Source organism: Apostichopus japonicus, chromosome 22 (genome assembly GCF_037975245.1).
Source record: "Apostichopus japonicus isolate 1M-3 chromosome 22, ASM3797524v1, whole genome shotgun sequence".
NCBI classification, from domain to species: domain Eukaryota; kingdom Metazoa; phylum Echinodermata; class Holothuroidea; order Aspidochirotida; family Stichopodidae; genus Apostichopus; species Apostichopus japonicus.
In genome coordinates, this window is record NC_092582.1 from 18,073,064 (window position 1) to 18,100,148 (window position 27,085).

The window sequence follows — 27,085 nt, forward strand, 5'->3', positions numbered from 1 at the left end:
TAAATCTTGGGAAGTGGCGTCCGAACAGAGAAGGGAAACAAGCTTTAGGTCAGAATCTATATACGGCTCTGTTAGGTTTTCGCTATAGCCTTTTCGTTTAGCTTCCTCAGCCTATTTTCTGTACTTTTACTTTGTATGTTGTGTCGGTATGGCTGGTTATACGCGATCTGAAGTTTTCGACTTTCTCTACATCGACAATGCAAGTACAAGAGATTATGAAGTTTTACAGACCCTTTCCAAGTGTTTTCTTTCATACCATGGGTCCGAACAGGGAAGGGAAGCAAGCTGCAGGTCAGAATCTATATACGGCTCTGTTAGGTTTTCGTTTAGCGCCCTCATTTTTCTGTACTTTTACTTTGTATGTTGTGTCGGTATCGCTGGCTATACGCGATCTGAAGTTTTCGACTTTCTCTTCATCGAAATGCAAGTACAAGAGATTACGAAGCTTTAAAGACCCTTTCCAAGTGTTTTCTTTCATTTCATGGGGGTGGGGTGGGTGGGGGTGTGGGGAGGGGGCTGGAACCTATGCCACAGAAACTTTAATTATCAAACTGTGATAAGAGTAACCCATAAGATATATTGCTTTTCTTAAGCAAAGTCAAGCTGAGAGTTTCTTCTGAAGTATAATTTGCTCTGCAGTTTGCAGTTGCCAGAGAAAGTAGTACTATATTAGTCCTTGGATAATATTAAATGAGTTTTGTTGTAGGTTTGTGGTTGAGATTGGAGAGGGATGGTTGTGCTTATTGTCCAGTCCTGTTGAGAAGCAATGTTCCATTGTAGGTTTCATGGTAGTTCTATGACATTGGCCTAGATTTGTAGGGAAGATGTAGTCAGAAAATCAGGAAACTTCGGATTGATGTAAAGTAGATTTATTTCCTCTCTCTGTTTAACGATGAATGTTACGACGGTACTTAAACATTATGACTTGTAAAATCACATCTCCTTGGAGATTTGCTTTTGAATCCAGAAAGCAACTGCAATGTCTGGTATTTCCTGAATTTATAGAAAAAAAAAGACTGATCAGTTATTAAAATTTGGGATGGAATCTCAGAACTTTTGATAAACCGCAATCAAACATTTCTCAAGTAATAAGTATGTGCAAACAATTGATGTGGCCAGTCATAATGACTAATTGACATGTGCCGGTGCTGTGGCGGAGTGGATAAAGGGGTTGGCATTTGATGCAATGAGGCTTAGCAATCGGGAGGTTCCGGGTTCGATACCCGGTCGGGTCTTAGTAAGGTGGGTTTTTCATTCAAGAGCAATCTACAGTTTTCCCATCTGAATTGACTTTCTAAATTGAAAATAACTGCTGATTATGATTATATCACAGATGCAGAGAGACAATACTGCTATATGTGCTTTATCACTTGAAGGGTAATGTATATAGGGCGCCATGTTAGATCCCAAAGGGAAACACCACACGCCTGTAACAATGACAGATGATGGGAGGAAAATTGTTCTTTCCTTCTTCTTCCAAATGTTATATCCCAGGTTACCATAGAAACATAATGCACAGTATGAAGTATGCCATAATAAATGATATACAGTAATACTTGACTTATTCTTGACCAGATCCTTGATTAACTGGATCAGTCATAACATCATAGTACTACCCTTATCACCACAGTCCAGTTCTTAAATAATTCCATTTACAAAAACAACACGATTTTGAATCCCAAACAACAAAGCAGTCACTATACACCTTGCCCAATTCTGAAGCAAGCTTCACTGTGGCTATGTTACTTTATAAATTATGATATTTATTTCCAAAAATGGCAAGCTATCATAAGGAATAGGAAACTTGATTATATGTCCATATCCAGGACAAACTGTTGTCATGCCTTGACTGGAAAGCCCAGGTTTTCCTATAGTTGCCTAGCAACACCCATCTGTATTGTCAAGAGCTACCCTTCATGAATCATTGCACTCTTGTTGAAGTGCTTGTATGTACTGTTGTATACTGGCCATTGTCCTTACACCATGAAGCTGGAAGATTATCAATGCTGCTTGGTGGCCCTTAGCTTTCAGATGGTGCTGAACTGTCTTCACCATGATGGTGAAGATTATCAATCCTGCTTGGTGGCCCTCAGCTTTCAGATCGTGCAGCACTGTCTTCACCACAACGATGGGGATTATCAATCCTGCTTGGTGGCCCTCTGTTTTCATAATATCCAGCACTGTCTTCACCATCACGGTGGAGGATTGCTGGTTAATCGTCAGCTTTCAGAATGTCACACACTCCTTTCATTTCCATATCCAGACAATGTCAACTCCCGACTTGTCTGGAAAGGTCCAGGTTTAATTGTAGTTGCCTAGCAACATTCTTCCTTGTTGTGGCCAGCTAGCTTTCAAGAATCACTGCACTCTTGAAGTGCTTGCATGTACTGTTGTAAACTGGCCGTTGTCCTTACACCGTGATGGTGGAAGATTGTCAATGCTGCCTGGTGGCCCTTAGCTTTCAGAATATCCAGCACTGTTTTCATTCTGTTTGGGAAAAATGAAGTAAATATTGCAGCATTAACTTTCATCATACTTAAACAACACTTACAGTTTTGTATTCTCTTAATGATTACAATGGATGGAAAACTCAGGCAGCTACTGTTTTATCAATATTTAAATAAAGAAATGGCAAAGGACAACTTGTCCACAAGAAAATGACTTTGATATATTATGGAATCATTTCATAACATTTCAATCAATGGAGGTTTCAAAGTCACTGTAAGCATTTCTTTTCTAATCGTCTCAAATTTTGTGGCAAGATTTCAGTGAGAGGACACCAATTAAAATTTTATTTTGCTTGGTGTCTGTCAAAATTCATCCCTTAAGTAGGAGAGAATGTAAGTTATACTCTATGCTCTGGTGACATATTTGTGGCTGACATTTCCAGAAAAATGTTGTTAACAAAAAGCCAGAAACAAAGAACAATTTCCAAGATATCAAGTAGTGAATCTTTGAAAGAGTTCAACGTTGATTTGAAATGCAATCAAAGTTTAAGGAGCTGGGAAAAGTACTATGGCAAGATTGTTCTTTTAAACTAGAATATCTCCCACGAGGCCAATATTTCTTTTAGCTGTTTTGGGGAAGTTGTTCTTCACAAAGATCTCTGTCATATAAATCAAAGATGATTGTTTGGTTTGTGTTCCCTTTAAGTTATATTCACAGGATAACAGAAAACATTTTTTTTTTACAGAAATAAGGGAAGCTTTCAATTATTTATAAAATGCAAACTGAAATATGTGTAGAAGCATAAAAACATAAAATTCGAAGTAAAACGAAGACCAAAGAGAGAAAAATATAGAAAATAAAAATCATTAATGTGCCAATTAACCTGTTGTATTACTGTATGACATATATTACCTTTGATTATTATAAGTAGTTGTTATTTAGGATTGCTGCCCTCTTTTCTTAAGAACAATATGTTTGTTTGGATGTGCTGTTAGTAACTTCTACCTGATTTATTGACATGACAACAACACGAGATAGAAAGCAGAATTACACATTGTATTACACATATTTTGTAAGAAGATAAAAGACAATACTTCATTACCTTGGCCACTTGCCCTTGTTGGGACAATGTTTAACCACAGTGAAATAGAAAGGGGTATGCATAGCTTGTGCAGAACTATCATTTTTGGAATTATCGTCCCTCTTCTCTTTAGCTTCTTCTTTGAGTTTATTCACGGATGGCTTCTTATTTTCCACTCCGGTCAGAGTATCTGCAACTTTGATCTTCTCCTTGTCGGAACACGAATATGTTTCTGCCATTACGCCTCTACCTATGACCGAGGTACCAGAGATATTTTCTGTCACTGTGATGTTGGTCCTCTCTGGCTTCCATACATTATTCCTTTCTTCTTTACCATCTTTCGCATTACCGCGTGACCCTCCTTCGGTGATTTTCTCTTCAAGTTTTTGGTCGGCACTGGGTATTGTGGATCCTCCATCAGCCGTTTCTGAATCCTGTTTCCGAGTTTTTCGGTCATTTTCCCCATCCAAGTCAATCTTCCGTTTCCCCAAGGTCTGCAGTTTGCCATCTGTGTCCGGGTTACAACTTGACTGATTTCCTATCCTCGATTCTTCCGACATCTTCTCGAGGATGCTTCTAACCTCTTGACTTATGCCCGGTATTTCAGCGGAAAAGGTCTTCATATCGTCTACAAATACCTGGCTGAAAATACTTCCCGACCTAATAGGAGACAAACAAACCACTAGTTCTAACAATGTTTTTTAATGTTTTACAGATCTTATGAATGTTGAAAAGTTACAGTGACATTGCCTAAACCCCTCCCCCCCCTGATAGCTCACAACTGGAGCAAGAAGATAAGAAGAGAATGAATTGTTTTCATTATTGTCTAGTGAAGAAAGTTTCCGTATCTGAGAGCAAGTCTGAAAAGGGCAGTAGGGTGTGGGGGGGGGGGGGAGATGATGGCAACATGGCTTAAGGTCAACTTGGGGTAAAGAATATTGTATTCTCATTTTGATATCATGCTGGAGGAGAAATAAAGAACCCGGAAAGGAGTTCTGGTGACATAATTGTATCACTGGGCCCAACCTGGATCTCATAGCCTCTGTCTGAGGGTATTATGTTCATCTAAGCATTACCATCTCCTCAGCCAACAGATGAAAGACAACAGAACGACCAAACAGTTAATTAATTAGTCATTTGTGTACGTACCAAACAGGTCCCAGAAGGGATGCTGTTTTTCCTGGATGTGCTTTGTAACATGAACAGTCAAGATTCTTATACAGGTTATCTGTAAAAACAAAACAAAAAGAGAATGATAATGAATAAACCACAACTATAATTGACATTATGGTACAGTGATTCCAAACAATTCAGGACCCATCTTCCAAGTTAACCTTTAGACAAAGATCTGTGCACATCCAAATATGAAAAATGTGTTAAGCCTTATGCCGGGGCTGTTGCTACACTTCTTTTTCTGAGGGGGAGGGGGGGGTCAATGCATTTCTAGGAGGCAGGTAGAATCTGTTTTTTACAACAACAACAACAAATATTCTGACAGTTTTTCTGGTGGCCAGATAAACATATAGGTGGACCTAGGCTGCCCTGTGCCCCTCCCGTAACCGAAATACAACGTATCCGTTGGATTCCAGGCTCTGAGTTTCAAAGAAAAATCACCTCGTCAAAGTGTATCGATTCAAATCAGGTGATTTAAATCGACTGGAAGTAATATGACACATTCCAGAGCAATTAAACTGAGAGCGCTCAGTGGTGGACTGATACTTCAAACACTGCTGCCGGCTCAGTAATGGTGGTGCCTGGGCCATGAGACAATTAGTGGCACATTTGGCGCCCCACAGAAACTATCACTTTGACAGCTCAAACCTGGTGGTGCCTTTGACACCTCAGATCCAGCAGCACGAGGCAGGGGTTCAGACGCGGCATTAAAGCCAGTAGGCCAATCGACCACTGAGTGTTCTGCAGAAAAGAAAGAGCTTTGTTCATACCTTCTGCTAACAATGACTCCTTCAGGAATGTTCTCTCTTCACAGAGGTTACAGTGTAATAATCTACGGACCTGGCTCAAGCTTTCGTCGGCTTTCTTGTACCCTCGTCGCACCCTCACCGCGGTTAGGATGAAATGTTCCTTGGCAAATGCGAATAGGACTTCTAACCCTTTGTGACATCTCGCTGCTGCCCTTTGAGGAAGACAAGGATGTATATGCAGTTGGCAGGTGTAAGCCTAAAAGTAAACCCCACCCCCCCCACCCATCAATATTTTTCAAAAGTGCTTTTTTCTGATGGTTGTGACTTTCCATATTGTTTGCAGACATTTAGTGGTGTTCGGGTTAGAACAATTTAATTTTTAGAAAATTTTTTAAATGTTCTTTCAACAACAGAAACTTGCTACAAAGACACTGTGAAAAAGCACTGCTAAGGTGGTACTTTAGTCATAATATCTAAAGCAAAGTAGAACATATTAGCACACATTCTTCTGACATGCTCACTTAAATATGTCTATTTCACAACATGCAATACAGGTACAAGTACCATGATGACAACACATGACAAATGGAATTTCTGGAACCTCTGGAATTGTGTACTTTAACCTTTTTATATTTACATTACCAAAAAGAATTCTTAAGATAACTTAATGTTCATTGTTCTGATAACGACATCAACTGATTCTGTTATGATGATGAAAGGTATTGGTGAATATTTCATCTTCAGGAATTTTTTTATATCTATTTTAAAATTCTTTTCTCGTAACTGTTTTATCTCTATTTTAATTTTTTTTTCTTCTTCAGAACACAACCTTTAAGTATTCTTAAGTAATAAAAACAGGCCTTTTGGTAGATATACCAGACGTACATGCCTCTGGCAAAAGGTCAAACCAGATGAAGGTTAGTGACCTGAAATGCTTGACTGTCGGGCCACCGTACTACTGTGTAGGGGGCAATAAATGAAAGTTAGAGGGCCCGACTTTTTGATCCTAGCAGAATGTTTTACCACGGATGTCTCTAGCCTGTGTCTGAAAGAGAGGTTGCTTGGATCCAAACATTAGGTCCTGTATTACCTTGATATATTTGACTTATTTCAATATTATACTTTTAAGTCCTGAGCAATTATCAATGTACGAGAGGTAAAGCAACCTGAACGCACCTGGCCAGAGATGCTAAGATCAACCGACATGCTAGCTCTGGTTGGTATTCGCATTTGATCACGTGACCGTTGTAGTGCCTCATCGTGACCTGCGGACATTTCCCGAGGAAAGCCGAAACATCGGTGGAGGTGACGGATAAGATACCGTCTTTGGGAAGGTTGCTGAAAGCGGCATCTAAGAAATTTACTGATGACCCAAATGGATCCAGATGTCTGGGGAAAAAAATTAATAAAAATGAGGAAGACCTGCAGATTGTATATTCACGCCGGTGCCTTTATAGGGACTATATGTTAACATAGAAATTGCTAGATATACAAGAATGGTCACAAAACCTTAAAAAAAAAAAACCTTACACGGAAGTTAAACCTAACAATGTTTTGACGTTTTGGACACACAAAAAACTGCATGGTAATCATATTAAACGTCACAACGGTGTTTCGTTCACACCTTTTTGATGGTGGCAACAATAGAGCAAGGCATTCTTCACTGAATTTTAATACTGTCATTTGAAGTTCAGTTTAAACCAAACGACCACCATTTTGGGTGAAGTGTTAAAACAATCAGTGATAGCGTGGCAGGGACGCAAGAAGACTCTGACTGACGTAATTTGTATATATCGTAGTGGTGGCGTTAACAGAGTTACAAATCAGCTGTAGGGCCAGGCCTGACAAGGGGCGGGGCGGGCCGGGAGTCAAATGGGAACCCAGGAGAGTATGGATGAAGAGTAATTTCACAATATACTTTAAGTGAACCAGAATGCCTAGCATCGTGTGGTTCCTTGCTGTTGATTTTTGTCATTGAAATACAGAGTATTACATGGCTACATGCTTCATATTACATAACAACATTTCTTTATGCAAATGAGAATCAACAATCAACTCATATTTGGGGGTTTCATACAGTAGAAAGTGTGTATAAATTTGTTTTAAACTAAATTAGGGATATGCAATCCATTCCCTTGTTGATTCATGGTGGATACAAGTACAACCTTGGTAGTCTAAATAATGAGAGCTACCTCCTTATAAATATGCATGATATCAAATGCAACACACATCAGCATGTGCAGGCTATCTAGTACCAATATCACCATAAAAGTTTGAGGAAATTCTGACTTTTGGTTGCAAGTTATTGCAATTTGAAGTTTTTGAAATTTGTCACACTGTGGCTTCATAAATATTCATGATATAAGCACTAAAATAAATAGGTTTCCTGTGTAAGTATGGTCCACTCGTGTCCCAAGTATTTTCATAATAAATAATTCCCTTGTCAAGTTCATATTGTGCATACAAACTAAAGAGTCACACACACATATATACACACAGACAACACGCACGCACACACCCACACAAACATGCAATTTAAATGAAGCGTACATAAAGGAAGTAGGGGGGCGGGGGAAGGAGGAGGTAGGTGACAAATATGTCCCTGGGGCCTGACCTGACTGTTGACTGCTCTGGCTAGGGGCCCACTGCCAGGCTTTTACTTTGTGAACATGTGACACCACTGGTGGATGTAATTTAAGTAAACTAAATGAACTTATCGTCTCAGATTCCATGGCATGGATAACTTAGTGAGGTTTCCCTTTTGTCCTTGTTATTTACTAGTTAACATGGTTTGATTGGGGTATCTTCACCAATCCCTCACCCTTGACCCCCCCTCCCCCCACCCAAACTCACACTTGCTGGTTTATTTATGAGTTCAAGTTACTTTGAGAGATACAGTATTTCTAAGCAGAGCAAAGTTCATCACAAGTTTGTAAAAGTTCAACCTTTGCCCTTAAATTGACAAATCATGTTCTTGGAAGGGTGGAAATCCCCAATTGCAGTAATACTGTCGTCAGCTATCAGTAAAACCATTGTGGATTCAAAACAGTCCTTGGACTTTCCCCCCGAATGCTGTAAATAAATTGATTTCAGGACGACACCTTGTATGCACGTAGAGACTTGACTGTACAAGAACACAAACCACCTAAGTGATGTAAGTTGCATTATGTAGAATGAGAATACCCTGTACTGTACAAGTAGAGTTCAAATAGCCGAGAAGCTAGGTTGAACTGGAGAGTTCCGGTATGGCGTCAAGTTGCTATTACGTTATATTGCCACGTTGTACATGTATCTGAGTTTTAAAAAACATATATATAATACCAGTGCCAATTTCTATTGCGCACTTGAAAAACGGCTATTTGTAAACAGATGTTTTTGCAGCTGTGAAAATCTCTGCACAATATAAATACTTCGATCTGAATGTTTGAAAATTTTCCCCATTTAATCTTTGGGGAGGAGGAGGAGGTGCGGGGGAGGGAGAGGGATGAGTATGAAAGTGGGCAATGCATCAAGTTATTGTAGCTAAAACCTGTCCCTGGATGGGACTTCATTTGTCTTTCTGTGCAAGCTTGAATTAAAGTGTTTTCTTTTGTAGGGGCGTCACTAAGAAAATAACTTCATGACATAAAATTGCTTCATTAATTGGATTTGATATCCGTTATTGCTCGAAACAATAATAGTTGCCTTTCTTTTTTGTCTAGAATAAGATCAAAAATACAACTGATGGGTAAATATTTCCTATTTATGTTATGACTTCATATTTTCAAAATATTTTGATAGTTTTCTCTATTACTTGAAACCAAAACATGACTATGAATGCTAATGAACTGCACTGTTACTGGAGCTTAGAATCAAACAGAACCGATAAATTGACATTGTTGAAAAAGCTGCTGTAAATTTGCTATTATTCCATTATTATTTGTGATAAGTGCAAGAATTGTTGAAATATATTTGCAAACGTTATATGTTACCTGTCGACTACATTCGACCAACCACGTATCGACTATGTAGGCAACTTTCAATAACAAGGTAACTTTTTCTTTTAATATCCCACAAGAACAGTTGAGACAGAGTCATTTACCAACGCTGAACATTCACTATGTTCAAGTACGGTATATCATCAAAGAAAAGCAAATCCATGGAAAAGTTTTTCTTCTCCAGGATACTGCTACTTGCCTCTATTTTGATTTAAAATTATGTGGCAATTGGTAGCAATCTGCTGTTGATGCTGTTGACAAAAAACTCAGTTTTTTTTAAAACATCCCAAAATCTAGGTAGAAGTGATATGAAGTCACCTCACCAATCGATACTCACATGCACTGGAAAGACCTTTCATGAAGCAACAAGTTGGCATTCTTACAGCTGGTTTCTATTACGGCTTCTGATTGGATGGTTTCTGGATAGTCCTGGAAGTCACAGCCATTCAGTTGACAGTTTTCATTGATACCAGCCACGGCTTCTGGTTTCAGATCATTGGCCGTGACTTTCACCTTCTTCCCGAGAAATTTCTTCCATTGCAATGCTTGCACACCTGCAGAAAATCAATATCAAATTGACTTTATTATTATTATTATAATTATAAGTTATTTAATACATGATTTTATAACAATGACTGTTCCAAGGTTTTCCAGGAGTCACAAACAGCAAAATACGGAGACCTAGAAATATATATTTTGCAAACTTGCTGTTTGAGGCATGTGACAAACATTACACTAAATAAATTGCAACTTTTGAAACTGATATAGTGGGCAATCAGCATTTTACCAACACCTCATTGTTTTGACTTTCATTCATCATGAATGACCTTTCACAATCTAGTAGCTCAAATTATCTTCAATTTAGTGGAGCATTAACGACTTCCTAAGTTCCTAGACTTATTGTCATGTTTCGTTAATGTTTTCTTCCTTTACCTACAAGGACCCTTCCTGCCTGACATCTTACGATATAGGGTTTTATTATTTGTTTTTTTTAGGCATATCAAAAGTAAGATATTCCAAAGCTAAATGAGAAGTGCTCTTTCTGTTCAATGGTTTCCCAGGAAACGAAGAACATTTCAGGTGACTAGCTTATAGCACAGAGGTAGAATTTCCTACTCGTTAAGAACTTCCAAACACTATGGGCGGTAGAAAACATGGAGGGCTGTAGATCGGAATGGGCCAATCATCGGGGGGGGGGGGGGTGGGAGGGGCATGGTGTGAAAAGGTTTACCAAGAGCTCTTAATGTGGTAGAGTAAGAGTGCATTAGTTGTGGGTAGACAGGGAAGTGAGGAGTGAATTAATCTACACAATCAACATAAAGAGAAAAACCTTTCTCAAAGTGTTCCATTTACAAAGAAACTGGAGAATAGCATTAATCAAAGATTCTCCAACTTGACCTCGTGACTTTTACAATGACTTACGGAAATGTCAAAGTCTAAGATTTAGGATGAGGGCATAACATAACATATGGACCAGGGGCTTCTCGCAGTTGGATCAGTATCATATATATGTTAACAAGTGTTGCAGGCTAGGTACAATATTTCAGGGTGTGTATGTTGAATGTATGTATTGTTTTGTATGTATTTTAGATCCTCCTGCAAGCAGGAACTCGCGAAGAAGCCATCATTGGCTTATCAAAGCCGCAAGCTGACCAAAGTCAGTCTCTTAGATTCATATTTAACTTCCATGATTATGAATTGTCAATGGTCAACAACTCTGTAACTGGACGACATACATTAATCTTGGAGTGACTGGAACTTGGGACCATAAATGATTGAAAGGCACCGGCGTTAACCTCTGAGCTAACACTCCACAGGAGACAGCTGAGAGAGGAGTAAAGTGAATAGATTTCTTACTAGGTACTGTATGTTGGGATCTTCATTCCCTCTAAAAAATGACGGGTCCAATGACTTGGTTTTGCGGTTACACAGAACCAATTGGGTTTGATCACCGTAGTTGAATACGGCCTTTTGGCTAAGATCATGTGTAGTATCTGTTCTCTTTCGAGGGGGATGGTGATGCACACCCGACGATGATCACACAGTCACAGTCCCAATGCAATTCACTGCTTCGTTCGTGTGTGATATTACAGAGAGACCAAAATCTTTCACAAGTGAACCCTAAGACGTTGGTCCAACTACATTTTACTTGATTTTTACATCATGGTAACTGGTCGGTTACCAATTAACAGAGTCCATGTAGTAAGAGTAAATTTAATCCATTTAGGTTATTTACCAGAATTACACCTGGGTTTTACAGTACAATGGTGCTTAAAAAACATGCACTTACAGATGATAATTCCATTGCATTTTCTTTGTCTAAATTGAGATTTGATCTCTTTCCTATTAATAGCAGAAAACTGACTCACATAGGAATGATCCAATTGCAGACCACCAAACCTCCCTTCCCACCCCATCTTGACTGTATCCTTTGTACTAACAATTTAACCTGCATGATGAATAGATATAGACTTTTGGCAAATATATTCAATTGAATACAATACATTTTGTGTCACAAGATGCCTTTGTTAACTGCAGACTTAACAAACTTCACCACAGAAAATGTGTTGTGAAATGTGGGCACCATGAGAGCGGTGGGTTATCATTTTCACGCCCACAGACCTGTTAACATAGATACAGCTACCAACATACTGTACATATGACACAGAAAATGTCACTTCCTTAACATCCTGCAATAATCTGAGACCTCCCTCTGTGGTTTTTCTGGTTCCTAACCACTTAAAGACAAAAGAAAGCTTCAAATGTTTGTTACATCAAGTTCATTTATGTGGTAAATAATAAGGAAGTACTGTCACAGTGTATATATGTGAACAAGAAATGACATGAACGGTAGTAGAATTAACGGTAACATCTCTATGTTCCGACAATAGAAATAATTTGGGAACCTTTTTTTCCCAAAAAATGGAAAGGACAAAAAACAATTTTTCAGACCCCAACATTTTTGTGACCAAAATTTTTCGGACCAAAATTTGTTTAAATTAAGTCCCCCCCAAAAAATTTGGGTCCAAAAAAATTGAGTCCCCCCAAAAAATTGGGATCACAAAACTAGTTTTCTTGGTACAAACAAATTTTTGGATAAAAAAAAATGCTCCAAATTTTTTCTTTTTGTCGGAACATAGAGACGTCGGAACATAGAGACGTCGGAACTGATGGGGATGTCACCGAATTAACGGTATTTAGATCTTCAACTGGCTAGATATCTACTACTGAATACTATGAGGTGTCAGGTTGGAACAAGCTAAGCACGGCTCCTGTAGGTTGAATCAAACTGAATACAAGTGGTGAAAGGTACACAGTGGTGGAGCTAGGGGTATTGGTCAGGAGGGGCGAGAATGGTCTGTAGGGGCGCTTTCGTCACTATCTAAGTGGAGCGCCACCACAGGTTGGCGCGTAGCGGAGAGAAATTTTTTTGAGTGAAGATACTCCCTAGATCGCCGGAAATGACACTTCAAATTACACCAACAAAATGTGACAAATGTCAATATGTTGATGAGAGCGCAATAAAAAAGTTAATAATCACGAATAAGTAAAAAGGGGTAAAGAGCTGAAAAGGGCGCCAGCAGTCTATTTGAGTCCATCAGGGGGGGGGCATTCGCCCCCCCCCCCTGACTGTATGGACGCTCCGCCACTGAAGGTACATCTTTCATACTAAGTTTACACATGTTACCCCTCTTCTTAAAGCATTACACTGGCTTCCAATTGAAATGCGTATACATTTCAAAGTCCTTATTTTAATCCACAATTGTATTTATATAAACAAGTTATCTCCAAATTACCTTTTCGAACTTCTATAAGTAAAACAATACAAGCATGCCACCCGTCAGTCAAAATTCATTACCCTCCTAGTACCTAGAACGTACCAATGGGGTTACCTATGCCAACCGTGCTTTTTCAGCTTCTGGTACCAAATTGTGGAATTCCCTCCCAAACCATTTAAAATGTATACCTATTAAATCACTTTTCAAATCTAAACTAAAAGCCTACCTCTATGCTAAACATTTTTGCAATTTGATTTGTAATTATTTTTCATTGTTGCATTATTGTTTTTGCTTTTCTTTCTATTCAAACTATATATGTACGGCGCATTTGACAACTATTTTGTTTATGATTAGCGCATTATAAATCTTAGTTATTATTATTATTATTATTATTATTATTATTATTATTATATACTCTTTAAGGATAAATTACAGAGGATGGAACAGGAATTTACTCTGTCCACATATTGACTTTTCTCCTGAAACAGACTACAGCTACTGTACTAAGAAATGACCACACTATGACATCATTGGGAATGACATCATACTGAAGGTTACTTCCTTGGTACAGATCATGTAGAGAAGTTCTTGATGCACAGACACCTGTACAGGGTTTCTGTTGTAGAGATTTACTGTGGAGGTCAAAGTGTAAGTGATCTACTGGGGACTAAGAAGTAGGAAAAGAATAATAATATGTTATGTTATGGCTTGTAAATAGACACTGTTATTCTGGGAAGTGTGATGTCAGGGGGTTTCCTGTCTGTGTTACTAGCTAAGAGATTGTAAAGGTTAACATAGGGTAACGGTATTAGGACAAAATTATCATGGTAAAATGCTTTCTGTTACAGTACTATAAGAACAAAATACTGAAAGGAAAATCAATCCAAGCTATATCATCTTTAGTACATAATAAATGATAGAGATCTATGTGATCATGAACAAGACAAATTCTCCCAACTATAACTTTTCAGGACAAGTTTTGTTCAGTTTTTTGGGGGATTAAAAGGCAGTTAAAAAGAGAATTGGTGGCTGCCATTTTGTCAGTCAGTGTGATGTCATAGTTGATCTGTTCTTATGTATTGACCCATTTACTTTCCAGCTGTAAATCAAGGTAGAAGAAGGACAACTAGTTTTGAAGTGAAACCGACATTCGCCAGTATTAGGCCATATTCATGAACAACTTCCGTCGATATTTCTGTCTCAGCATAATTTGCAAAACCTGTGCATCTTCATTGTTAATGAGAAAAAGAATATATATCCTCTTTGAAGGTCGTTCCCGGAAGTTGTTTAAATATATACATAAACTTCAGATTGCATTGCAGGGATGTGCCAAGGATTTCCTGAGTGCCGGGTATACTGATTGCCCTCCTGGGGGAGGGGTCTAAGGGGAGGGGAAATTTTTTCGATTTTTGAAGGTGTTCAGATGCCAAATGCTGGCACTTGTGTAGCTTTCTAAGCACATACACAAGTACTAGTTTTGCTAACAATTTACATTTTTAAATTTTTTTTTAGTGAAATATATTACGTACTGTATCTGGTTAAAGTTATTAGTTTGTTTCAAAGAGATTTTTACAAGGGACCGATTGAGAGCCGTAAGTAATGATTCTCGCATGCGTAACTGATGCATTATTAGTCTGTATGATTTTGGCATAGGCTAGGCCCAATTTATGTTGAATTTATTGTTAGGAATGTCGGGATTTTAGATGAAAATAGTGCTGGGCGGGATTCACGATTTTTAAGACAGTGCTGGGCGGTAATTTTTAGTGCTGGGCGGGGCCGCCCAGCGTGGGCATGCACATCCCTGCATTGTAACTAAATAGGCCTACTCCCAAATAAATATATTTAGAGTGATCAACTGCAGGGTATCACCTTACATCTCTTTGGGCATAATGAAATAAAACACAAAATAGTGGTACTGTAAGCCTATGATCCACCCAAGGGGGTGGGGGGGGAGGTTTACCCAATACTGGCCCAAAGCTGGTGTTCTATAATTTACCAAACTCTCCTACAGTGTGTACATACTGTATAAGTCACTCTTTACTTTTGCTTTTTGCTTCATTTATTCAAAGTTGTAACCATATATGCCGTTCTGAAAACCCCCCAAAAAAAGTAAGATCTGATTGTCAGAGGCAAAAATCAGACAAAAAAACAAACAATTTGCCCTGAAGTCAAGCTACAATTGTGCCTCAACTGCATTCCATAACTTGAGTCATTTGTAACACTGGCTTATATGTATGGAATGCGAAAAGGGCAAACTTATTTCAATGTCTAAACTTAGTTTGTTGTTGTCTAAACTAAAGTTGTTGCTGCTGTTTTACCACGTTGTTGCTCAAACTCACTGATGTCTTAACTTCCTTTGTCAAAACATACGTGGTTGTCTAAACTTACGTTGTTGCCATCTGCGCTGTTCAAAATTGCTTAACCGCGTCATGCTAACCAGAATGCAAATGCATTAAGGTTTCGATGACTTCAGTGCACTAGATTTCTGCTTGTTAGTATAAGCAGAACTAGCTGTTACACTAGAAAGGGACCGAACCACCATTTTGATACAATAACACTATGGCATGATTAACACAGGTCAGTCTACTGTACGTGGATATACACACCTCCACCAAAAGCAACAGGGATCTTGGAGGTCCTAGTCCATTTGGGGTCACCAGAGGCCAAATTGTGGAAACCTTGTTTTATAAGCTACCGTAGGCTCCCACTGCCAGCCTATCAGATAACTCATCAGTGCACATCAGATAACGAACAGAAGGCTGAACAGTAAACAACTTAAAAAATGTTATAGGCTATGCAAATATGTTGTGAATGTCGGAACTCAAGTAAAATGAGTTTCAAGACAAACTACCAGCAAAACTGTAGATTTGGCATTGCAAACTATCTAAGCGTAGTGCCACCATGGTTGGCACGAAGCGCACAAGAAAATTTTGGCTGAAAATGCCTCCCAGATTGCTGGAAATGGCACTTCCCAGGTCTTGTAAGTTGCATCTTAGCATTTTCTCTTTTGAGAATACTAGCGATATCATAAAAACATTAAAAAAAAAAATATGCTCAAGGGGGGGGCAGCTGCCACCTTCACCCCCCCCCCCCCTTGGCTACGTGCCTGATTAACTCACACATGATGACAAAACGAGTTAGGGACCACTTAAACCTACTTGTGAAACAAATGAAGGTTCACAACTCTTGTTTGATTCCCATCTTTAAGTACTGTACGTAGACACTTAACCTTTTTGCTAGTGTGTGTGTCAATATTTTGACCTCATATGTTTCACACAGTACACATGTTTATCTTTGATTGCAACATAGGACTATCTGGAAATTCCAAAGCTAAAAATAGGAAAATCAATACTTTGATTGTTTAGTTGTGATTAAACCAACTGTTTTGAAAATTTGAGGAATTGTTGAATGCCTGTCTATGTATGCAATATCTGAGAGAGTTAGGAAGGCACCGATAGTGATACACAGATCAATGAACGTTGGTGACGACATCACTGACAACGTTTCTGTAGTTGCTGATATGAAAAATAAAGTGGGGACCGGGGGTGAAGAAACTTTAATTTGATGTTGATATAAAATTCTAGCTATTTGAGATGCCTTGAACCAGCCAACAATATGTAAAGTTTATTAAATATACATATAAGGCAACAGAATCATAACCAAGTATAAATTACAGTGGCAATATCTGATGAAATTCCCGCTTTTTAAAAATAAAAAATTATTTACTCAGTGGACTCTTTTCCTTTGCAATGAGGGCAAGAGAGGAAGAGAGAGGAAGTGATTTTACTAAGGAGTGTAAACTAGCTTATTTCCAAGCCTTCCAGCCAATGCAGAGAGACTTCTACATCATTGTTAACACAAACAGATGAAACATGGTCTCAATATATATAAATATATATTTATTTGATGAGATATTTAAAACAGTTCAAAAGTGAGGTTGTTTGAGGGAAGAAAGAATAAATATTTTGAACCTGAATATCATTCCAATTTCCAGAAGAATTATACTGTATTTGTAAATTGTAAAAAGATTTTGATTTGATCTATAGAAAAATTCAATTACAATTAAATATTGCAATGTGCTCTTATAACAAAAATTGTCTACCACCTGGGCAAAAACAAAGTATATCAAATCTTCACCAAACTCCCCCCTCCTTGCACCCCCCCCCCTCCAGAAAAGGGAAAAAAGTTATACCTGGCTACTTTTATGGAAGTAAGAGTCTTCAAACACTCAGTCATCTAGACTTTAAAAGTTTTAATATTACTGTATATGGGTAAGTCCTACTTACAGCTAAGTCATCAGCCAGGAACTAGAATTTCACAATTTTTAACCATTTGTATAAAAACAATTTACTGTCTAAAAACAAGTTGAAACTTGAATTAATACAAAAGAAACATTTATTTTTACACTGGCCTATTCAGCTTTGTAGTATATATGTGAGAAACAAAACATGTGAATTTTACTATTTGATTACATAACAGGGGGCAATTCAGTGAACAACAGATGCATAGATATCAACTTAATGTAAAATCAAAGAACAATATGCATTCTCCTACCATATATGACTCAAGATGTATCAACCTTTGAACTTATGAGAACCAAACCATGAAAGATTTGGCACAGACCATTAACAGAGACTGAGAAGGATACATTACACCCACAATATTACCATTTGTGTCGGCACAATGGCAGCAATGGACGTGCCACCCACAATTCTGACTTTGGTGTGGGCTGTTTGTTGTTATGACCCATTCTCAATCCTTTCCTTGTACGTTAGTTGACAAAAATCTCTGAATTATCATGTTGGACTCATTTCCTGTTTCCATTTCAATTGAATGTTGTGAAAAAGCTAAGGGATTAAAATAATTTTCATAACTTTTTCATAAGTTTGCCACAATCACTGTTTTCATCGTGATCTGTTAAGGTTTACAAATAGTGTCTAATATATTGCACATGTCTGCAATTTAGCACTATAGAAAGGGTTCAAAACCTACTCTGTGAAAAACTTACAGATGGAAATGTTCACTGCTTAAAGGGTATGAAGACTCGCGCAAAAAGAAACGTCTAATGCCGGTAATCTGACCTAGTTTCGAATGAGGTGTAACAGAAGTGTTAGACACCACCATCGATCCCAGAACATACACATACACAGCTTGCTACCATCTGTAATTAGACACGAGGGTATAGTCAGTACATACAGCTGCAGTCAATACCCACAACACAGTGTACAAACGATACAGCGATGGACATCTCAGGTCCAGCTAAAGATAACAAGGTATCACGTTTCATTACTGTACTGTCTGCATTTTGTAGCGACACCAACAAAACGTCACTTGCAAGCAACGGAAAGTTAACTTTTTCAGATGACCGCACGCGGTTTGGGGCGAGTCTTCAATGCCTTTAAATAACAATCATCAGACATTACTGCTGCTTTTAGAATCTTTGAATACCATCGGTCATTAGACACGAGTGTATAGTCAATACATACAGCTGCGGTCAATACACACAGCACAGTGTACAAACGATACAGTGATGGACATCTCAGGTCCAGCTAAAGATAACAAGGTATCACGTTTCATTACTGTACTGTCTGCATTTTGTAGTGACACGAACAAAACGTCACTTGCAAGCAACAGAAATTTAACTTTTTCAGATGGCCGCACGCGGTTTGGGGCTAGTCTTCAATGCCTTTATATAACAATCATCAGACATTACTGCTGCTTTTAGAATCTTTGAATACCATCGGTCATTAGACACGAGTGTATAGTCAATACATACAGCTGCGGTCAATACACACAGCACAGTGTACAAACAATACAGTGATGGACATCTCAGGTCCAGCTAAAGATAACAAGGTATCACGTTTCATTACTGTACTGTCTGCATTTTGTAGTGACACGAACAAAACGTCACTTGCAAGCAACAGAAATTTAACTTTTTCAGATGGCCGCACGCGGTTTGGGGCGAGTCTTCAATGCCTTTATATAACAATCATCAGACATTACTGCTGCTTTTAGAATCTTTGAATACCATCGGTCATTAGACACGAGTGTATAGTCAATACATACAGCTGCGGTCAATACACACAGCACAGTGTACAAACAATACAGTGATGGACATCTCAGGTCCAGCTAAAGATAACAAGGTATCACGTTTCATTACTGTACTGTCTGCATTTTGTAGTGACACGAACAAAACGTCACTTGCAAGCAACAGAAATTTAACTTTTTCAGATGGCCGCACAAGGTTTGGGGCGAGTCTTCAATGCCTTTAAATAACAATCATTAGATACAGTATTACTGCTGCTTTTAGAATCTTTGGCAATCTAGGCTTTGATATTCCCATGGTACAAAATTTATACTGAAGTCTGTGAATTGGGATATGTCTGTAGTACTACAGTAGAGTACAGAAGAGTACAGTGCAATACATTGCACCGTAGAACAGTGCAGAATAGTACAGTATAGTGCAGTACAGTACAGAACAGTATTGTATAGTGCAGTACAGTACATTACAGTATAGTAGCTGGAACAATCTTTGTTCTGTTTTTTTAATTTTGTGGTGAATGTGTGAAGAGAGATTTAAATCGATCTTTAAAGTTTGACAATATTCACACAATCAATGAGTCATAATCAATTAAATATCAGTGTTGATCACGCAATTGTCTACCGTGTGCCACAATTAAGGTAAGTCTGAGTATAACTATTTGAGATCTGACCAGGCCTTGGTGAGCTGTGAAAACTGCCTTGATCCAGAAAACTAAATTATGGGATGTTACTTACAGGATCATTATTGGTGGAATTAAATCACCCCCTTCCCCCCCCCCCCCCCCCCCATAATTTCTTTTTTATGGTTGAGTTCCTCCAAGGAATCAGTCACAAGTGTCAAAGAAACTTTCCATGTAAGCTCTTCTTTATAAAATGCTCTTAATTACTTTCTTGACTTCTTGTTTTATAAGGGAGTGTAGGAATTAGGGAAAGACAACTTCTCATGAAGCTCTGCCTACACAAGAATGCCATCAAAACAGAACAACTGGCTTAGAAAACAACTTTTTCCAAAAAGTTTAGTTAAAAAAATTGCAGTAATAAAGTCTTGACTTCTTTATAAAGGAGTAAAAGGAATTAGGAGTTTAAACAAACTTCCGGGGATGCCCGGAAGTCTGGAAAAATAGCTTTAAAGAGTCAACAAATAAACTCCATATAATTACAAGACAACATCATGTGAAAATAAATCTATAGATAAATCTCAACTGGACACCTTTTTAAATTGTTATGTCATCTGGTAAAACTGATGGCATCAGAGCGAGGGTATAGTAGCCAATGGTAAATACAATTTGTACAAATTGTTCTTTTATGACTGACTTAGCACTATAAGTTGCAGTTCCCTTCAGGGATAACACAATCCGCTAAATCCTTTCAGCCCTCCTCAGTATATCAGTCAAAGTTTTCCATATGCTGCATTAAAATACATAAAAACTGCATGATAACATTGTTACTTACTGATAATTTGAAATATGACTAACTACCATTCAGTACTGGGAAGACCTCCACCATGACACACAAAAAAATAAAAATAAAAATGAATAAAAAATAAAAACATATTGCATAGGCATTTTAATATAGAGAGAGTAGAATTCATACTATTTTTGTACCTTTGGTGATAGTTCCATGGCACCTTGGTGTCCATTCACATTGATATTATGCTTTGAACTTGATGAAAGACTTAAAGCGTGTGAAGACTCACGCAAAAAGAAATGTCAAATGCCGGTAATCTGACCTAGTTTCGAATGAGGTGTAACAGAAGTGTTAGACACCACCATCGATCCCAGAAAATACACACACAGCTTGCTACCGTCGATAATTAGACACTAGTGTACAGTCAGTATATACAGCTGCGGTCAATACCCACAGCACAGTGTATAAACGATACAGCGATGGACATCTCAGGTCCAGCTAAAGATAACAAGGTATCACATTTCATTACTGTCTACATTTTGTAGCGACACAAACAAAATGTCACTTGCAAGCAACAGAAAGTTAACTTTTTCAGAACGCGGTTTGGGGCGAGTCTTCAATGCCTTTAAAAAAGCCATAACTGGTTTAGAGAGATACTCTCAAGAATCATTATACTTATCAGACATTGCTTACAGTACAAATCTATGCATTGAAACTACACAAAGGTTCTGGTTTTTGTACGTCATGATATGGAAAATGAAGAAGTAGATGTACTCACCAGAAGCAGAGAAGGCATCCAGACAACTTGTGATGTCATCATCTCCTTGACATTTGACCTTGACTGCGAGTGTCAGTAGAATGAGCTCTCTAGACAAAGGAAATGTACATACATTATCACTTCTATGAGATTGAAAGGTCCAGGTCAAAGTTATCAGTCATCTTACCTTTCCTTGTTAATACCCTGTAAAATGATCATAATAGGGCTGGTCTGTGACTGATATGGCTAATGTATGCACAATTGAACTTACTAAAGTTAAACAGTGAGAGGTCAAAGCATATATGTACTGTACCAAGTTATTACATATTGCAAAAGATGATTTACAAGCAAATCTAATCCGCATCTTTATGTTGCAGGATGAATAAATGCTTGTGAGGAATAATCCCCCCAAAATTATAGATAAGAAAATTCTCCTTTCATTTTAGGAGATACCCTAGCTGCTTCAAATGTCATGTCCATGGGCTGTTAATTTTGTCATTGTTTGTTATCATGTCATATTGTCCTATTGCCATGTTCTCCATAATTTTTTTTCTTTTCATATTTTCAGGTTTAAGTAAACAGTATTGTTACTAAAAAAAACAAAACAAAGCTATGTAATGTTAGAAACTTTGTCAAAAAAACAAAACCATCAATTTACATATTTACACCACCAGTATAGTAAAGACAATACTGTAATTGTTGGGGTAAAAAGTAATAAACATTCAAGCATGAGTGGTTCTATGATGTCATTTTTACATTTGCTCAAGTCTTCAGTCAGACTTGTTTTTAGGTATTACATTTGTAAAGCGCTTTGAGCAGCTTTGGTGATTATGCGCTATATAAATTTTACTTATTATTTGTAGTGTTCAAGGAACAAACAGAATACAGTATTTCTCAAAAATCAAAATCTGAGACAAATTTTTCTTAGCTATTTGACACAGTTGTTAACTACAAGCACTTCTATCACCATTTAAGAGAAAGATTGTTCGGTTTGCTCAATTTCTTTTATGTATGTTTTCAAATTATACAGTTAATCTGACAGCAAATAAACAGGACGCATGCTTTGGTTTTGCAATCCTTTTTGACATTAGATCATCCTTAGCAAAAGGACTAACATCTGCCAGGATAAATATCTCATCATTGTAATGTGACTGTAGGTTACCTGTCAGAAAAAGGCTGAAAGAAATAGGCTTTTAGGACAGGAATTATACAGTGTATTTAATAGAACAGAAAATGTACCAACAAACATGACGCTGAATTTTGCAGCTAAACAGTTGCTTCCACTTATTAAGTGCATTGAAACTTATATTGAACTGTGAGTTCTCAAAAACCAATGAACAGCTTAGAAATAACTCACATTACAGACAATTAATAGTATGCACTTGGTAACTAACTTACAGATAGAAGTTGAACTTTGAAGTGTATTAGATCCTTACATCTGCAGCAAAAAGCCTGGCAATTCTAAGGTTTAAATAACATAAGCTGATGGCATTCCGAGCCAACTATTAAGTATTATTGAATCAGCCCTGACTAACTTATTCTTTTAAATGAGCCATGAGATTTGGCTTAAAGTTTCCTTACATTTAAAGCTCATTGCAATTCTTGCAGTGTCGTCATCATATGTAAGTAAGATCTTTTCGAGAATCATTGAAGTTTGTTCCACGATCACGAATTTCGCTGAACTAGTTCTTGCTTTTACACAGTGTACATAAACTGTACACGAATTGGTCAGGATAATACTGCATTTCATTCACCAACCTGTTAACCCTCATTTTTGGATTCAGGAATGTTGCTGTTTTCTCAGGACGTGCTGACTCTCTTTGCTTGTAGATCTGTACGCCAAGTTCTCTGTAGATGTCCATTGTATTATATTTTTCACGTGAACCATGATCAGTTATGGGGGCGGCCATGTTGCAGAAGAGGTGCCAACAACGTGTTTTAATCTTCCAAACCAGTTAACAACAAATTTGTGCGATTCGTTATGCAACGTTTGGAGAGCGATTTACCTTTCGTTCAGTTCTTGATATAAATTAACATCAAAATGTGACGGAAGAACCCCAGAGAACATCATGTAGTCATACTGTAGGGTTTTTCTGACATTCCATTCATTAAAACCCCTGTGACAAAAGTTCTTATGATCATTTAATCTTATTTTCTTCGAACTGAAACGATGGCCCTCTGTTGTTCTGGCGATCCCTTCCCTTTGCCCTCCCCCAACATGCGAAATGACACCCTCTCTCAAATGCGAAAAGTGCCAAAAACAAAACAAATGCAACATCTATCTTTTTATAATTTCTACAAACAAGCCTCCGATTCTCGTGGCTATCATAGGCGTATAGGAGCCCAGTTTGATGGGGGGGGGGGGGTGCTGTAACGACTTGCCCGAAAAATATAACCAAATTTTTCAATATGTTAATCTAATATCATATAGGCATGCATCGGTTATTTCATCGCATGCCAATAACATACAATCATTTGTCGGGTTACCGGTACTACCCTTCCATATTGGTTATAATTTATTTTTTCTTTCAGTAGGTGCCCGAAGAATTCTCAGCATATTGCCCGAATTTCCACAAAAATATTGCCTCCTACGCCATGCCTGTATATACATGGTCATTTTACCCGCAACTAATTCATTTTCATTTGCATATAGCAATTTCCCACTCGGGATGTTGACGATCACATCAGACTGGCAATTTATGTCGTACGTATCTCGCATCAGTCAGGGGGGGGGGGGGGGTAGCGAGGTATGTAGAGCATATGTATGCAAGTGCACACGTAGCCATGGCAGTCTCTGTGATGTGATGGTACAAGACCCTGTTACTTTGTCACCAGTTTAATATTCGGAGCATTTAAGGTTTACCGCTTGTATTGTTAGGGGTTCTGTTACCTTGTGCATGGTATGGATTACAAAACAGGTATTTTTTCCGATGGGAAGAGAGGCTGTTATGATTTATGTTTGTGTAGACTTCTTTCCCTAAAGAATCAGAACATTACGATTTTAAGAAAAGGAAGCAACTTAAAGGGAAACATGAAACTAAACAGAAACAAACGCGGCTGCATTTTAGGCCGACTGTTAACCTCCCTGGCTATATACCTTTCAACTGTTTAATCATTTGAACTTATAATGTACATTTCGCTTCCAATGGTACACAAACTTGATGAAGGTTTTCACGACTGGAAAACTCAACCAACGAACTTTTCTAAGACTGAGCTACATGATCGTGAGCAGATACGTTCATGGTTGATCGTATATAACAAACACGTATATGGTAGGCCATACGGGAAATCATTGCTGATTTAATGTCCATACGAATTAAAATTATTACCGGTATTAATTCTATTTAATACCGGCATTAATTCTATTTAATACCGGCATTAATTCTCAGCCTATCACCATGCAGCTTCATATGCCAGTATTAAATAGAATTAATACGGGCATTAAATAGAATTAATACGGGCATTAAATAGAATTAATACGGGCATTAAATAGAATTAATACCGGCATTAGATGGAATTAATACCGGCTTTAAATATACCATATTTGTTAAGTTGGCACTGCAACTTTAGTTGGCTACGTGTATTATACAATGTTATTAACAAGTTTCCAGCTATTCTGCCAGGCGTTAAACTTCCCCCGTTGATTCATCCAGAGACACTGATGCGACATTGTACTCGTCTTTCAGGAGTCTTCCGAGCTTTGCCTAGCGTAATGCTCTTCGACGATTTACAAACCGGTTCAAAGCATAGTTTACTGGTAAAACATCGGATTGTGTGGGATTGTCGATATTTGTCAATAACCTACAAGTATCGTTCGCTTCTCGACGAAAATCACGCAGATATTATGTGGTACATGTACGATTTATGCCAAGGGCGTAGGAACCGGGGGGGCTGGGGGGGGGGCGCCAGCGCCCCCAGTGAAACATATGGGGGGGGGGGCGGAAGTATCGTTCCGCCCCCCCCCCCGCTCCGCAAGTCAGAAAACCCCTTTTTCATTTCCAAATGAGAAAAAAATCTCATTTGAAGCACCAAATTGCATCTAAGACCAGGTGAAAATGCAAAATTCTTTACAAAATGGAGTGGGTGTTGAAGTGTGCTATATTGCACTAAATTGCATCTGAGGCCACCTGGAAATGCAAAAAAATTCTAAAGGGGAGGGGGAAACCCCCTCCCCTTAGACCCCTCCCCCAGGCCGGCCATCAGTCTTCAGTCCCCCCTACTCAAAAGTACCTTCCTACGCCACTGATTTATGCGGTACATAATTCGGATTTATGCGGTACATAAATACGATTAATGTACCGCATAAATAAGCATCGAGATGCGCTCACCTGATTGGTCGATTTATGTCCGACATAATTCGTATTTGGTACATAATTCGGATTTATGTCGGACATAATTCAGCAATTATGTCGGAGATAACTCAGCAATTATTTCCCATTCGGCCTGCCATACTCGTACAATGGTGTTGACTTTCATACCGCCCTTGACGATCGTTAGCATATATGTATGTTAGTGATATTATTTCGACACAGGAGAGCGGTTTCGTAATCTGTGATGAAATTGAAGCAAGTTGTGGCATATCTAAAACATGTCACGACAAGCAAGCTGGTCTACGTACATAACCGGTATTGTTTCGAATTTGCGAGTGGTTTACTAAGTGGAAATTGTGTCGTCATACAATTTGCGAAATGGTTTATTTGCTTGCGATGAAAGCCTTGCCAACACAATTGTTAGAATGAACTGCATGTGTGAGAGGCGTCAATCAAATATCCTTAAAGTTATATGGACGCTATATAAAGTTGGTGCCTTCAAACGTGCAGCTATTTTTTTAGTGTTGAGGGACTCGTGTTACGGGACATTGTGATCATTGGTCTAGAAAGTTTTTTTTTTGGAGGGGGGGGGGGGGTGGGGGTGATACATAACTGTGACAAAAAAGTTCTGGCTCGATTAAACTTCACTGAATTTGAGCATCACCTTGGAATATTCATAGCAATTGAACACTCAACATATGAATACAAGAATTGGGTGTTGTAATTTAAAGCAAAGGGTAATGAACGCATCATTTTGAAATTGTTTCTTCAAATCAACTATCATTAACTCATCTTCTGTATAAACAATTTCTGGTGCTGGTGCCGCCAGGAACATGTGCTATGGGAAAGGGCAAGTGTGTTCCGTTGTCTACTTAGCAGTGATTTCGAGTTAATTAATCCTCAGTATATATATATATCATAGTAGGTATAATATATGCACTTGTGCAGTAGGCTACATACAACTGCCGTTGTTCGACCCTTTCCATTGCCTCTGGTCATATACTACAATCAACAACTCCCTGCTACAATTGACGATGCACAAATTTGCATACACAAAATCAACCAGTCATCTTTACCGATTCCTTTTATTACTCAATAACTGTAAATATGGAATGTCTCATTATTTTATATATTTTTTGTAAACGTGTACACACAGCCAGGAAAGGTCTGTCCTTAAGTTGGACCATGGAGGTAAATCATCCGTGGTTGGACCACCATTATCTCAAAAAACGTCTCCAACGTTAAAGCGCGTTAGTAGAAGAGCGCAATGTCGGGAAATCCCCTACAAACGCGGTTTGGGGAATTCCGTCCTTTGTGAATAGATCAACAAACAAAGTCAGCACATTGATTGGCTGGCGACCA

The 27,085-nt window shown here is 38.3% G+C and overlaps 1 protein-coding gene across 2 annotated transcripts; it reads right to left on the reverse strand.

The window, feature by feature from the left end:
* Positions 1-837: 837 nt before the first annotated feature.
* LOC139963462 (TRMT1-like protein) lies at positions 838-25,937 on the reverse strand. Of its 2 annotated transcripts, none has more exons than XM_071964255.1 (8): positions 25,742-25,937; positions 21,435-21,523; positions 9,766-9,982; positions 6,628-6,840; positions 5,473-5,663; positions 4,679-4,757; positions 3,551-4,189; positions 838-2,487 (listed from the first exon to the last, which is right to left on the reverse strand). In XM_071964255.1, exons 1-8 carry the CDS (start codon positions 25,783-25,785, stop codon positions 2,352-2,354), a joined length of 1,608 nt encoding a protein of 535 aa, XP_071820356.1. In that variant the 5' UTR covers positions 25,786-25,937; the 3' UTR covers positions 838-2,351. The 2 variants fall into 2 exon arrangements, with proteins under 2 accessions (XP_071820356.1, XP_071820355.1); XM_071964254.1 differs by lacking the exon at positions 25,742-25,937 and adding an exon at positions 23,172-23,573.
* Between the last annotated feature and the right edge of the window lie 1,148 nt (positions 25,938-27,085).

What these genes read in the sequence shown, in the direction of transcription:
- LOC139963462 (XM_071964254.1), bottom strand. Translation starts at nt 23,323, where the DNA reads ATGGCCGCCCCCATAACTGATCATGGTTCACGTGAAAAATATAATACA. An exon ending in TCCCTTCTGGGACCTGTTTG is followed by an intron (nt 4,190 to 4,678) that starts GTACGTACACAA and finishes GTCTCCTATTAG; the next exon opens with GTCGGGAAGTATTTTCAGCC. An exon ending in AACAAGGGCAAGTGGCCAAG is followed by an intron (nt 2,488 to 3,550) that starts GTAATGAAGTAT and finishes TTTCCCAAACAG; the next exon opens with AATGAAAACAGTGCTGGATA.